Source organism: Colias eurytheme, chromosome 21, assembly GCF_061535395.1.
Source record: "Colias eurytheme isolate Ceu_HAF_F1 chromosome 21, ilColEury1 Martin Lab GWU primary, whole genome shotgun sequence".
NCBI lineage: Eukaryota > Metazoa > Arthropoda > Insecta > Lepidoptera > Pieridae > Colias > Colias eurytheme.
Genome location: NC_143000.1, coordinates 2407342 through 2422142, shown reverse-complemented (window position 1 = coordinate 2422142; position 14801 = coordinate 2407342). Strand labels below are relative to the sequence as shown.

Genomic DNA, 14801 nt, shown 5'->3' with positions numbered 1-14801 from the left:
AACTCATGTATGTAATTAAAATACACTTTCAATAATTAAATTTAACCTTTTCGACATTTTAACATGTTTAAATAAAACAACAAACAATAAATTAAAATAATCTTTATTACTATCTACATTACGAAACATGATTAAGGCGCTTCATATAATCTACTCTACTAATACATACATACATATTTCTTGGTCGTAAGTAATATAACATTTGTTACCTATCTGAAATTCTTAATTTCAATTTTTTGTGTTTATTCTTAATCTTTCCATAGTTCATTATTAACTTAGTAGTGAAAGTTTCTGTAAAATACAATCGCCAATTAAAACTTTTAAATCTTATAAATTTATAACAAAATTTATAGTATTTAATTACTTTACACATAATTTGAGATATTTTTTTTCTATTATTATGAATCTTAGAGCATTTTATGAATAATAGAAATAAAGCACTTATTTATGCTGTTACAGATAAGAAACATACACTATTTAACGTTTTAAAAATAACAGTCATGACTTTGTTATCAAAAATATTAAACATTGGAGCAAATATGTGTTTTATTGATGCAATATAGAATGGTGTTTTACCAATTAATCGTAACAAAATTATTGTAAAATCCATTCAGGTACCTACTAAATATTACTTTTAAACGTTGTCATGTACGTATGTTAATTTTATTATTATAAATGTATATTGGAACAAGGAACAACTAAAAATTGCATATCGAAAGTCCCCTTTCTGCTAATATGTTGTTAGTGCCGAATAACACGTTATACGACACTAAACTAGCTATCTAGTTTTTAATTATGTATTTCGTTGTTCTGTAATATTTTTTACTTGAAAAAAGATAAAATTCGAATACAATAAAAAGTGTTTATATCCAAGAAGTTCAATTATTATTGTCCATAACATTTTTTTTTGGAACACAAACAGAATGTTCAAAATTTATATTCACAGACTATACAATGGAACAAATTATATAGTCTGTGAATAAACCAAACAGTTTATGGTTATTATTTGTAAGTAGCCTAGGCACTATGGTCTATATTATATCGATTTCTATTATTTTTGTTATACTTCCTTAGCTGACCGGCATGTTAACAATCAAGTTGCGCTATAGTGTTCTTAACAATGTGAATAAGTAATCTTAATCAGTCCAAATATTTTGACATTGTAATCCTGCTTTTCTTTACCAAAAACCCTTACAGATCATAAAACTATGATTTTGCATATAAAATATAACCAAAAAGTTTGTTAAAATCATTTATGAAAGTAAAAAACAACCAAAAACCAAGTTTATACACAAATAAAACATTAAAATTATACAAAAGCGCCATATATACAATTATTGACTAAGTGACGTCACGGAATCCTCCTCACTGTCGCTAGACCACTCCCCCTCACTGTACTCTCTCTTCTCTTTTCTCCCATCTCTTTCTTCTTCTTTAACTTCTCTTATTGGACTCACTTTCTCTATGAGCAATTCCTTTGTGGGTGATGCGTTTCTTAACTCTTTTAATGTGTTTGTGAGATCAATATTAATCGGATGATCTTCCTCCGACTCTGTTTCGTGCTTTCGCTTTTTCTTGCTCTTTGAGTGTTTCTTTTCTTTCTTGCGACGTCTTTTCTTTGTTCTGGAAGTTAAATTGGTTATTTTATGGCAACGTAATTTCTGTTTGGTTTATAAGTAAATTTATTGCTATACAAAAAATTATAAGATTTTAAAGAAATGAACGCGATATACTTTGTAAATGTAGTAACTACATATTTTGGTATACAACTATGAAGTTGTATACCAAAATATGCAAACTTTTAATAATAAAAAAACAAGCTTATAATATCTCCATACATAAACAGACTGTGTAGAATTTTAAAATATGTATTTCAATATATTTTGAATTATATACAATGATAAGCAATAGTAAGATAAGCTTCAATATAAATATTTATATACACATACCCGTCATAATCCGATTCTTCGTCATCTGATGATCTGCAAAAAAGTTTGTTAAAAAAATATTATACCTATATCTGTACAAAACATATAAAATATATAAGTGTCCGTCTGTTATGACTTGTTGTTTGTGAAATCAACACACGTTACTGAAACACAATTTTATTTACCTTGATTAATCTCTAGATAGGATAAACTGATTTTAATTACTCTGACTGAATTATTAACGCATTTATTGGGCGATATTTTCAGCTAGTTTTTTTTTGCCAAATTTCTCAAGGAATTGTGATAATACATGATGAATATGTAAAGGGCAGTGTCATTTAGTAATTACTAATTATTTTTAATAAAACTGACGGTAAACGTTATTGACTTAGTAATAAATAATATTATATTATAAACAAATAAAAACATAAAACATAAACTTGGACTAAAGCTTATCCCGATAAATTGTATATTTTATTAACTTTTTTTAATATTTGTTATTATCTAATCACAAACAGGGTAAGGCAGTAAAAATAAAATCTATAAAATCACTTCCTACTATACTCTATGTGTATGTATAATATACCTACATACATACAGGTTTATATTTTCATAATGTATAGAACATAATACACATCAAGTTACTCACTTGTTCCTTTTCCTTCGCCTCCTATGTCGGTCCGTATCATCGTCGTAATCTGCGAGATAATACAATCTTTATTGAAGCTATATAGCTATAAAAATATAATGTAAATCTACAGAATAAACAAAACAAAAATATTATGAGTAATAATAAATGTAATGTGTTAAATAAAAGAAAAGCAAATAAATAAGGTTTGATAACTTAATAGGTAATTTTTAAGTATGTAATACTATCTTTCCGCCCGCGGCTTCGCCCGCATTTTCAAAGAAAAACCCGCATAGTTCCCGTTCCCGTGGGATTTCCGGGATAAAACCTATCCTATGTGTTAATCCAAGGTACCCTCTATATGTGTGCTAAATTTCATTGTAATCGGTTCAGTATTATTTGCGTGAAAGAGTAACAAACACATACACACACATCCTGACAAACTTTCACATTATAATATTAGTAAAGAAAAGAAAGAAAGAAAAGAAAGAAAATACATTTATTTGTACCGATGCACATTAATACATAAAAAAGAAATAAAATAAAATTAACTTATAACTAGTTATAATATTATTAGTAGGATGTATAATATTAGTAGGATGTACTTTAACCATAACTATGTATTGTTACTACATATATCAGCTATTCCTCACATGTATGATCCATAGTTTATGTTACTTGTTAATTTTAAAAAATAATTTAAGTTTATTACAGCTGATCGTAATTATGTGGATGAAATTTGACACAGGAATCTCCTATGATTTTTCACTTCATATAGGAATACTAGCGGTCCGCCCCGGCTTCGCCCGTGGTACCTACATGTTTTAACTATCCTATCTCTCAAGTTGGATCGAACTACACATGGTGTGCGAATTTTATTATAATCGGTTAAGTGGTTTAGGAGTCCATTGAGGACAAACATTGTGACACGAGATTTATATGTATATATGTATATTAAGATTATGCATGTGAAATTGCGGGCTTAAGCTAGGAGTTAATTTAGTAACGGGCGCAAATATATAAATTATATAAATAAGTTAGTATTGACAATTCTCACCATATCTGTCCCGTCTCCTTCGCTTTTCTCGTCTGCGTCTTTTCTCTTCTTCATCTGCTTTTTTCTTTCTAAGTGACTCTAACGTATCAACCTAAAACCAAAAGATTACATACTATTGATAAATTTAGAGACTGAATGGCGCAAGCGAATTATTTTCGCTGTAGAGCATATATACAAGTTTCCGACATCATTCATAGACCCTGATGAACGGCCGGACAGTCGAGTAGACTGGTCGAGAATCCCCCCTATTTTCGATGCAGGAATTCCACTTTCCTTCCTCCACAATACACAATATTTATTTTTAAAAATATGTATTACTAGCGGTCCGCCCCGGCTTCGTCCGTGGTACATATTTCGCAATAAAAGGTAGCATATGTTCTTTCTTAGGGTCTAAAGATTGTCAAATTGTCAAATGTGCCAAATTTCATCAAAATCGGTCCAGTAGTTTATGCGTGAAAACATACATGCATACATACATAATTACAAACCTTTCCTCTTTATAATATTAAGTGTATTATATTTATAGTACCATGAATTAAATCACAATACTGTATAAGCTACTAGACTATAATGCATAATTTTTAATACCATAAAGAGAATAATCAACTTAATTTTATAATGTTGGTAAGCTAGAAATTCACTTCAAATAATATCAGGGCCCACCTTAACTTTAATACAATAATTTTGGCCATCTTTTAATGATACACTAGCTCTTAGAGCTAGCGCGCACCACGACTTTATGCAGTGTGATTATTTTATCGCAGAAATACAACGTATGAGTAAGGCCAAGCGCGCACCACGATTTTAATTTTTGCGACACGATTTCAAAATCGCGCTGTAGAAAATAGCAGAGAGTACGGTGCGCGCACAGCGATAATTTAATAGTGATCATTACTCACTTTCATCATGGATTTCGTACAAGTTGATTGTCTTTAGTTACTAACTACTTAGGAGGATAAGAAGAAGAAAAAAAAGAAAATTCGTCAATATTGGACTCATCCTTTTACAGCAGATATAAATGTCAAAGATTTCTTTTATCAGAAATACAATGAACTTGTGTATGGATATCCAGACATGGAAGTTCATTGTATTTCTGATATGGATGTATCCCAAAAAATTCTTTGGCTACTATAGAATGAAAATTCCACCAAAAGGCCGCCCTTTGTGCTTTTTTTTATTATTGTAACCTTTATGTATATTTTGCAAAATAAAGTGTTAAATAAATCTTTATATATAAAAATGAATCGCAAAATGTGTTGGTAAGCGCATAACTCGAGAGCGGCTGAACCGATTTCGATAATTCTTTTTTTATTATATTCCTTGAAGTACGAGGATGGTTTTTATGTAGAGAGAAAACGTAAATATGTACCACGGGCGAAGCCGGGGCGGACCGCTAGTAAATTATAAATTCAAACTTTTGACAGATTACTGAGTTTATGTTTACCAAAAAGTACCTATACCACTACGATGTTTACTGTTGGACAGACGAAACACAAGTGAAGTGCCGGCCGGGCCCGAGTGTGCGATTTTATTATCGCAGTGCGCGCGGTACCATACAATTTCATATTCTGCATTTTATTTTCGCGACAATCGCGTCGCGAGCAGTCGCAGCAAAATGTGACAAATCACAATTTTAAAATCGCTGCGATTACTTAATCGCATGTGCGCGCATTGTCATAGTAACTCATACGTTGTATTTCTGCGATAAAATAATCACGCTGCATAAAGTCGTGGTGCGCGCTAGCTCTTACTATGACAATGCGCGCACATGCGATTAAATAATCGCAGCGATTTTAAAATTGTGATTTGTCACATTTTGCTGCGACTGCTCGCGACGCGATTGTCGCGAAAATGAAATGCAGAATATGAAATTGTATGGTACCGCGCGCACTGCAATAATAAAATCGCACACTTTGGCCCGGCCGGCACTTCACTTGTGTTTTGTCTGTCCAACAGTAAACATCGTAGTGGTCACAGGTAGTGGTATAGGTACTGTTTGGTAAACATAAACTCAGTAATCTGTCAAAAGTTTGAATTTATTTATTTAACACTTTATTGTGCAAGAAACAAAATATACATAAAAGTTACAATAATAAAAAAAAGCACAAAGTGCGGCTTTTTGGCGGAATTTTCATTCCATAATAGCCAAAGATTTTTTTGGGATACATCCGAAGTTCATTGTATTTCTGATAAAAGAAACCTTTGACAATTCTATCTGCTGTAAAAGGATGCGTCCAATATTGACGAATTTCTTTTTTTTTTTCTTCTTATCCTCCGAAGTAGTAAATAAAGACAAACAACTTGTACGAAATCCATGATGAAAGTGAGTAATGATCACTATTAAATTATCGCTGTGCGCGCACCGTACTCTCTGCGATTTTCTACAGCGCGATTTTGAAATCGTGTCGCAAAAATTAAAATTGTGGTGCGCGCTTGGCCTTAATCGCAGATGTACAATAGACACTTAGGCCATTCTCCCATTACGATACGCACAGGCGATTCAAGTATCCTGCAAGTCTCGGAGACTAGTCGCCGCGGAGTATCTCATATACATTTGTATGTAGGCTCGCACACTACGCTACCGGTACAATGTAATGTGAGATATTCCGCGGCGACTAGTCTCCGAGACTTGCAGGATACTTGAATCGCCTGTGCGTATCGCAATGGGAGAATGGCCAGAAGAATTTCCGAAATCGGGCCAGCTCCTGTTCACCTGATGCCGGTCACCAAGGAAAAAAGAATTAATTTTTACATGTAGAGATATTATATAAATAAATAAAAATAAAACGGCATACCATAGCACTAGCCAGCGAAGTGTGCGGCAGTGCTGCAGCGGCGGGATCAACGCCAACCTTCTTGAGGAACTCGGCCGCTCGTCTGCGTCTCTCTTGTTGCTTGCTACGATCCGTCTCTGAGTCCGCGTCTCCTGGGAAACATTGTTTATTTATTTATTGAGATATGAAAGATAGTTGAATTTGTAGACTTTTTAATAAGTTTCAATAAAAGAGCATTTTACGACAAATAATTTTCAATATCAGTACATAGGAAACAAAGTCGTGGCTGTCTGCTTAAATTTTAAAACCAACGCAACAGATTTTGATGCGGTTTTTCTAATAGATAAAGTGATTCTTTGAGAAGGTTTTTACTATAATACGATTTACAAGGTTTTTGGGAAGCGGGTGAAGCCGCAGGCGGAAAGCCTATATTAATTAAATGTCACTACCACATAATTATAATTACGTAACGACAACAATTTTAAATTTAAATTTACTTTAATTTAGGATTATATTCACTCCTTGAAAACACTTGCATCTTGCAAAATATTACTTGTACAGTGTACTTATAAAGATGTTTGAAAGTATATCAAAGTAATATTATAGCTTCTTTTGGGCCTTCAGCAACATAATTTACATCTTACGTCTAATGAAAATATTAAGGAAGATAGAAACCCATGGAGGGTTGTTATGTAAAAACCACAGGACAGTTCTTTGGCTTATTATTATAATATATGATGTTACATATGTATTTTGTATAATTAAATTGTATTGTAACTGACATGATATAAAAGAGCAACTATGGAGTTTCTTGCCGGTTCTTCTCCATAGATACTGCTTTCTGAATCAGTGGTAAATGTTAACAATATGTAATGACTAATGACGTTTCAAGGTGCTTCTAGAAGAAGTCTAATTGAATAAATAAATGTTGGAGTTTGAGTTTAAGAGACTCACCTTTACTATCAGATTGATCTCCCGTCAAATCGATCATTTCATCTGAGTTATCTTCTAAATTAATAATTTCATCTTCAATCTTCTCTTTACTCATTTTCCTTCTCTTCCTATGTCTTTCACTATCCTTTTTACACTCCTTTTCACCATCCCTGTCTCTCTTGTGCTTTTCGCTATCTTTGTCTCTCATTTGCCAATCTCTGTCACCATCTCTTTCCCTCTTAGCATCTACATCTATATCTCTATCCCTTTCTCTCTTCGACTCATATTTCTCCCGACGCTCCCTTTCATAATCACGTCTTGCTTCTCTTTCCAAATTTCTATCTCTATCTTTTTTCTTTATCCGTTCTTCTGTTTTCCTAGACTCTCTGCTTTCCGATTTCGACCTGTGCTTTTTCTTTTCCCGCCTTTTCTCTCGATATTCTTCATCTAGTTTTATTTCTTTTTGGTTCACTTCCGGTTCTGGGGTTTTCTCTTTGGTTTCTTGCTGTTCTTTTGGTGTTATTATAGGTGGTGGTGGAACTTCTGGTATAACATCAATTTTGGGGACTTCTTTCACTGGCAGTGGTAAAGGTTGAGGCTTGTATATTATAGGTTCCGCTACTTTTACAACATTTGGCTCAATTACTTTAACTTGTGGCAAGTTATTTTGAGAACTCTCTATTTTGTATATAACCGGTGCAATATTATTCATTAGAGTAACTGGGGGTATATTTGTAGTTGGTGTATTGGATTCTTTTGTTTCTGTATCGTTTTGGTTTTGAGCGTCTTTTTTGTCATCATCTTCGGAACTCGATTCGTAAGGAAGAGCCGGTTTGGGAAGAATGGGATCTGGTTCTTTATGTTTCTTTATTGAAAATGATACTGGCGCTGATGAAGAAATAATTATTTGTTAATATTACATCAAATAGTGATAAAGTTGTTCAAAATCGGTTTAAAGTTGTGGAAAGTAAAATACAATTTCTTCTCTTCATCTTCTATCGAACTAATTAAATAATACGTTTTGTATCAGTTGAGAATTAATAAATATAACACTATTGTTCACAAGTTTTTTTTTAATTGAACCCTATAAAAATATAAGCATCTCATCTAAGAATTATGTAAAGTACTTTACATATTCTTTGGTGATAAAATATTTACTAAAAAAATTAATAAACGAATTACCAACCTTTTTTCTTCTTCACTTTCTCCTTCCCATTAACATTTATACCCCTCTTTTCTTGCATTAGCTTCTTATAAAATGGATGGTATATATTATCTGGATCCAGGAAAGTGAATCGCGGATCATTTTTGGCGCGCACAATTTCAGCGAACTCGTCGCCATTTCGTGCCACGTATGCCGCCATCTTGTCGATCACGACTTTGACGTCTTCCGGCGGAGTTATTATGATTGGCTTGTCTTTGCCATCTGATGATGAGCTGTCTTCATAATCTGGGAATAAAATTAATTTCGGATTCAGAAACTATTTTAGATGCAATAACAGTCAATATAAATAATTAACAATCCACAAACAGTCGAATTGTAGAAATTGGCGTAATTATCACATAGAAGCGATTTTTAAAGACAACATTATGCTACATGAATGAATGAATTAAGATGTACATTCTTTCGAATGTTATCAACTAATAAGGTATGAAAATTATCGTCAAAAAGTGTTAAAAAATTATCGTTAACATTATGATTCAACTCAAAAACTTTGCTCAAACCCTATTTGCACATAACAATAAAAAATACCACATAAGTACCTGATTCTTCACTATCACTATCCGAATTATAGTTTTTCATCAGACTGAGGCCTGTGGATTTGGTCGGAGGTATTGTTGGCTGTACAGGAACTACTGGTGTTTGCACCTGTGTTTGTGCCAAGTACTGTTGGTAGTATGCTGCATATTGCTGGTACGCTTGTGCCACCGCTGGAATTTTGTATGGGATATTAGTTTTTATGTATTGCGCTTTATGGTTGGTTTTGGTGTGCAAAGATAGAAAAATAATAAATGTATTTACAAGATTAATGGTTTTAATGATGAAACATTTAGAAAAAAAAACCTTCATTTGTAATGTCTCAAATATTTTAAACAAATAGTTGAAAGTTGTATTGTACAATTATTTTGAAAAATCAATTTATTTATATGTAAATCTTATATATAAAAATGAATCGCAAAATGTTTTGGTAAGCGCATAACTCGAGAAATCAAATTTTAAATTTCAAGATAATTAAAAGCTTTAAGTTTTTATACCAATCAGCTTTTAGCAAATAAAATAATCAAATCTACCTTTATCCGTCTGATTGTACATAACCGGAGCCCTACTGATCTCCGCATTGCTCCGTGGGGGCAAAGGCTCCGTGCCCGGCGGGGCCACCTCCCCGGGCGCTAGTTCGGGCGCGTAGCTCTCGTCTATTGTCGCTTCGCCCCGCATCTTCGATATTAGCATTGTGTAATCGCAGTCAGCGGAGGGCTTGTAGTGTATACTGGGTATGGAGGGTGCCTGTAATCATTTTTAATTAGTAATGTAATAATTACGAGATCTTAACTTTTTTTATCTTGCATTCACTTAATAATTTGTATTTATCATGATATAAACTTCTGAATACTTATATTTTATATTTAGTTAAGATTTAAAAATGAAGCACATAATACAATTAAATACTTCCACTTTTATTTACTTGTAAAATAATTTTACATGACACATATTACTAAACTATTCAAGTTTTTTATAACAAAAATAATAATTTAAAAGTAAATAAAAGCTTATGAATTGAATTATTTGTTCCGAAATTAAAACTATGAAATACAGTTCAATCAAGAGGTAATAATACTAATATGTATAAATTATATTGCATGTCCTACATATTTTTGCATATTATTATCATATGTGAAAAGTTGATATTTAAGTCCACATTCATAAATTTTGTATGGGCTGCAAATGAAAATAAATAATCTATATATATAAAAGAAAGTCGTGTTAGTTACTCCACTTATAACTCAAGAACGGCTGAACTGATTTAGCTGAAAATTGGCAGGGAGGTAGTTTAGAGCCAGGAGAAGGACATAGCGGACCACTAGTAATAAATAAATAACATAATTTGGAAAATCCAAAAGTGCACGCCTCATAATTTTTTTTTAATAAATATTTATTAATTATTATTTTTGTTTATTTAATAACAATTAAACCACATTGAATCAGACCCTGAAAAATGAAAGGGTTCTATTCCTGAGCATACTCAAGCGTAAGAGAAAAAAAAAGACTCGATTAGTAAAGTATTTCGGTCGCTATCGTGTTAACAAGAAAAAGGATCCGCACATACAGACACACGGACGTCCAAGACAGAACTTTTTTAAACTGTTTTTTAACTAGTTTAAATAACAAAAATGACATCAAAAATATCATGAACGTTAAAAATAGTGTTTTTTCTTAATATGTGTGTGTATGTATTATCTTACAAGTGCAATGTATGATACATAAAGACATTTTAAGTTTGAAAAATCAGATGTTTTGCGCGAAGTGACAGTAGTACCCACCTCAACGCTTCGCTTATGAGGCGTGCAATAGTAAAATCTTATTCCAGTGTTAGTACTACAATAAAAGCCATGTCAACTGAATAAATATACTTATTACTTACAGATTCAATAATAGTTGCTGCTAGACTTGGATGTAGGTATTCATCAGTATTTTCCGCAGGTTTCTCTGTAAAAGAAAACAATTATTCATTATAAGTATGCAAATTAAATAAAATTATGATGAAAGATGAAAATGATGGATAATATTGTATAACATTAGTTTTTACCTAAATGTCAATGTAAATTATAGTTAGAAGAACATGCATTATGGATGTTTTTTAAAAATTGAAATATTAATTTTCAATCCTTGTCTTCTCAATTATATTATATAGGTATATTATACACTATAGGGCAGTTCGGCCCAGCTTCGCCCTTGGTACATATTTACGTTTTCCCTCCATAAGAACCATCCTCATACTTCAAGGATAATATTATAAAAAAAAAATAATAAAAAAAAAAATTGACGAAATTGGTTCAGCTATTCACGAGTTTTGCACTTAGCAACACATTTGGTGATCCACTTTTATTATTATACTAGTGGTCCGCCCCGGCTTCGCCCGTGGTACATATTTCGCAATAAAAGGTAGCCTATGTCCTTTCTCGGGTATCAAAATATCTCTATACCAAATTTCATGCAAATTGGTTTAGTAGTTTAGGCGTGATTGAGTAACAGACAGACAGACAGAGTTACTTTCACATTTATAATATTATTATGGATAATATATAAACAGCATTGAACATAATAAAGGAAAGTACTAAAAATCATATTTTTTTACCTTCTACAATTTCCTGTTTTTTCTCTGGCCATTTTCCTGCCTTAACAAGACCAATCAAAGCTGTATAGTATGTATTTAAAGTGGAATCTTTATTAAGAAACTTGAACTGTGGGTTGTCACCCTGCTTTGCTTTGATTAGAATCTCCATTTGCACTCCTTGAGATGCTATAAAGTTTGCCGTTTTCTCAATTATGGCATTTTGCTTTTCTGTTTCAGGCTAGAAATAAAACAAGAGCACAATGAGCATTAATCTAATAACAGTAATGTTTGAATGGTTAATATTTTGATGCATTTAATAATATGACAAACATTTTTCTCAATCTTCCAATCACATAAAAAAATTGTTATACAGATAGATTACAGTTTATAAGGGTTTGATGCATTTGGTGCTCTTCTCAACTCGTACACCATGCTCAAATGGTGAACTTAGCAACTGGTGCACTTCTCAAATGGTACACTTCGCAACTGGTGCACTTCTCAATTGGTGCACTTCGCAAAATGTGCACTTTTTATGATGAGTGGAGATTTGGAATTATTTTTTAAATATGAAAGAATCTTTTGTTTTGCGTAGGTTATTTTCTTAAAAAAATACAATTAACCTTTTAAGTAGGTACACTCTTACTTAAACAATTTTCGATGATCATATAAAAATTCACACGAAAGTTTTAAAAAAAATTGTAAGAAAAATTACAATATATCATATCTTTATTATGAACTTTTTGCTAAAAATATTATTATTTTTTTCTTATTTAATGATAATGAATATGATTTCGAGGGACTTTTTTATATTTGTAAAAAATAAAAATGTTGTAGTGTTTATGCAGAGTTTAATTAAAATTATTTATATTTTATTATAATGATTTTGTAGTAGGTAAATCTTTCTCACAATTTTTTTTATTACTTTCGGGTGACTTTTTATCATCATTGAAAATTATTTGAGTAAGAGTGTACCTACTTAAAAGGTTGATAATATTTTATAAGAAAATAACCTACGCAAAACAAAAGATTCTTTCATTTTTAAACAATTTTTCCAAATCTCCACTCATCATAAAAAGTGCACATTTTGCGAAGTGCACCAATTGAGAAGTGCACCAGTTGCGAAGTGTACCATTTGAGAAGTGCACCAGTTGCTAAGTTCACCATTTGAGTATGGTGTACAAGTTGAGAAGTGCACCAAATGCGTCAAACCCGTTTATACTAATCTAGAGTAACTTATAGCTCATTTACCTTGTAAAAAATCTTGCAAAGCAGAGGACTTATTATACTAAAATTATATGAATTAAATATTGAAAGTTAACACTTATTTACTCACAAAAACTATATCAACAGGCAACAGAGCTTTCAATCCTTCTGATGGTACAAAAGGCTCCTCAACTTCAACGACAAGCGTCTCTTTGGGTGTTTCTTGCTGTGTGTCGTAGTTGAAACCAACTTGACCATAGCCAGCTGCGTGGAGACGTTTCAACTCTTCCTCTGAAAAAAAAATTATTAACATTCAATATAAGGTTCTAAGTTTTGCTTTGGTGGCAGAAGTTTGGTTCTTTACTTTAATAAATAATATGAAGCATTACTTTACTTTAAAATATATGCTGAAAATATCTAAAGCAAGTTTTATTAGAGAAAAATTATGAATAGTTTACACGATAAAATGACATGAAATATTGATGAGTATAATTTTAAACATTATATATTGAATCACGTATTAAAATGTATTAAAATTGTATAATTGATGTTTTGTCCTCTACAGTCAGTGTTATTTCACCTGAACCTCTAGCTTGGAAACTATTTCTCGTAATTTACAGTTGAAAGCATTTTCACTATATATGCTCCTGTGGGTCTTAGCGTGATTATATATACCCTTTAGCCTTCCTTGATAAATGGACTATCTAACACCGAAAGAATTTTTCAAATCGGACCAGTAGTTCCTGCGATTAGCGTGTTCAAACAAACAAACAAACTCTTCAGCTTTATAATATTAGTATAGATAATAAAGATTTAAAATATTACCCTTGTACATCTCCTCTTCATCTTCATTAGTATGCAGCGCTCGGTATCGCTCATTGTCACACAGCTGTTCCACATCCCTTTCTGCCTTGGTGAGTTCCACACGCCAGTCAAAGCCCCCCGGAGGGGCCTCCAGGGGCGTAAGGTCATGTAGGGCTCCTCTTGCGTCATACCTGTTAATATAACATGTTTTAATACCATGGATATCTATTTGTTGCCGAACACACCTTTATCAAAAGTTATTTATACCCGGGACTGGTTTTATAACTTTTAAGCATAAGCGTTGTGTATGAGAAATACAATTGATATTTCAACATCAACATACAGTATTGGAGGTCTTATAGATTCATTTCAAGTTTTTATACACATATCAAGGACATATTTTGTTCAATATTTCTTTTATAGCACATGGTATTCAGTATAAATTTCATAAATCAACTGGATACTTGAGTAATCAAGAAACCACAAATTTTAAATGTCTTAAATCCATTAAAAACTAATTTATAATTCTCACATGGTTTATTACACACCACTTATTTGTAACTTTGTGTAGAATACATACGCAATCAACCCTCGCAGGTTATACATACCACCAAGGGATGTCACCATAACTAATGCGATGCCAGCTACGAAGACAGCTACCCTCATCTTCAAGACGCTGCCACTTTTAATCTTTTCTGCGAAATAGGGCTTAGGGCCTTCCAAAAATTTAATTTTCTGATAAGTAATAACAGTTTATAACTTTTTAGCGCACAATTAGCAGTCTTATAGAAAAAAACGTATCGAACCTGTCGATTTTCAAAGTTTCATCCCCCATCCATGGTATGAGGTGTTTTCCTTGATCAATGTGCAGGGCTTTCTCATCGTCCCTGAACAATTTGCACGAGTAGCCAAACACGAATAATTCTTCTTTCTTCTCTTTGAATTCACTTTTCCGAAGAATACCAGTTTCACTTCCAGTCCATTTTAAAGACATTTTACAAAACTTTTCTATAAACACATTTCACAAACAAAATGACACTTCACAATTCACATTCACGTTCACGATTCGCCTGCCTGTTTGGCGTTTAGACCACAGAGCAAGTAATATAGTAGTTTAGACTTTAGATAATTTGACAGAAA

At 32.3% G+C, this 14801-nt stretch overlaps 1 protein-coding gene across 1 annotated transcript; it reads right to left on the bottom strand.

Moving 5' to 3' along the window:
• Window positions 1-319: 319 nt before the first annotated feature.
• Window positions 320-14713, bottom strand: su(w[a]) (suppressor of white-apricot). The gene is made up of 14 exons (XM_090114740.1): window positions 14468-14713; window positions 13683-13852; window positions 12988-13148; window positions 11676-11892; window positions 10962-11026; window positions 9613-9826; window positions 9085-9252; window positions 8507-8770; window positions 7342-8208; window positions 6409-6539; window positions 3614-3704; window positions 2578-2626; window positions 1950-1982; window positions 320-1623 (listed from the first exon to the last, which is right to left on the bottom strand). Exons 1-14 carry the CDS (start codon window positions 14653-14655, stop codon window positions 1335-1337), a joined length of 2907 nt encoding a protein of 968 aa, XP_089970866.1. The 5' UTR covers window positions 14656-14713; the 3' UTR covers window positions 320-1334.
• Between the last annotated feature and the right edge of the window lie 88 nt (window positions 14714-14801).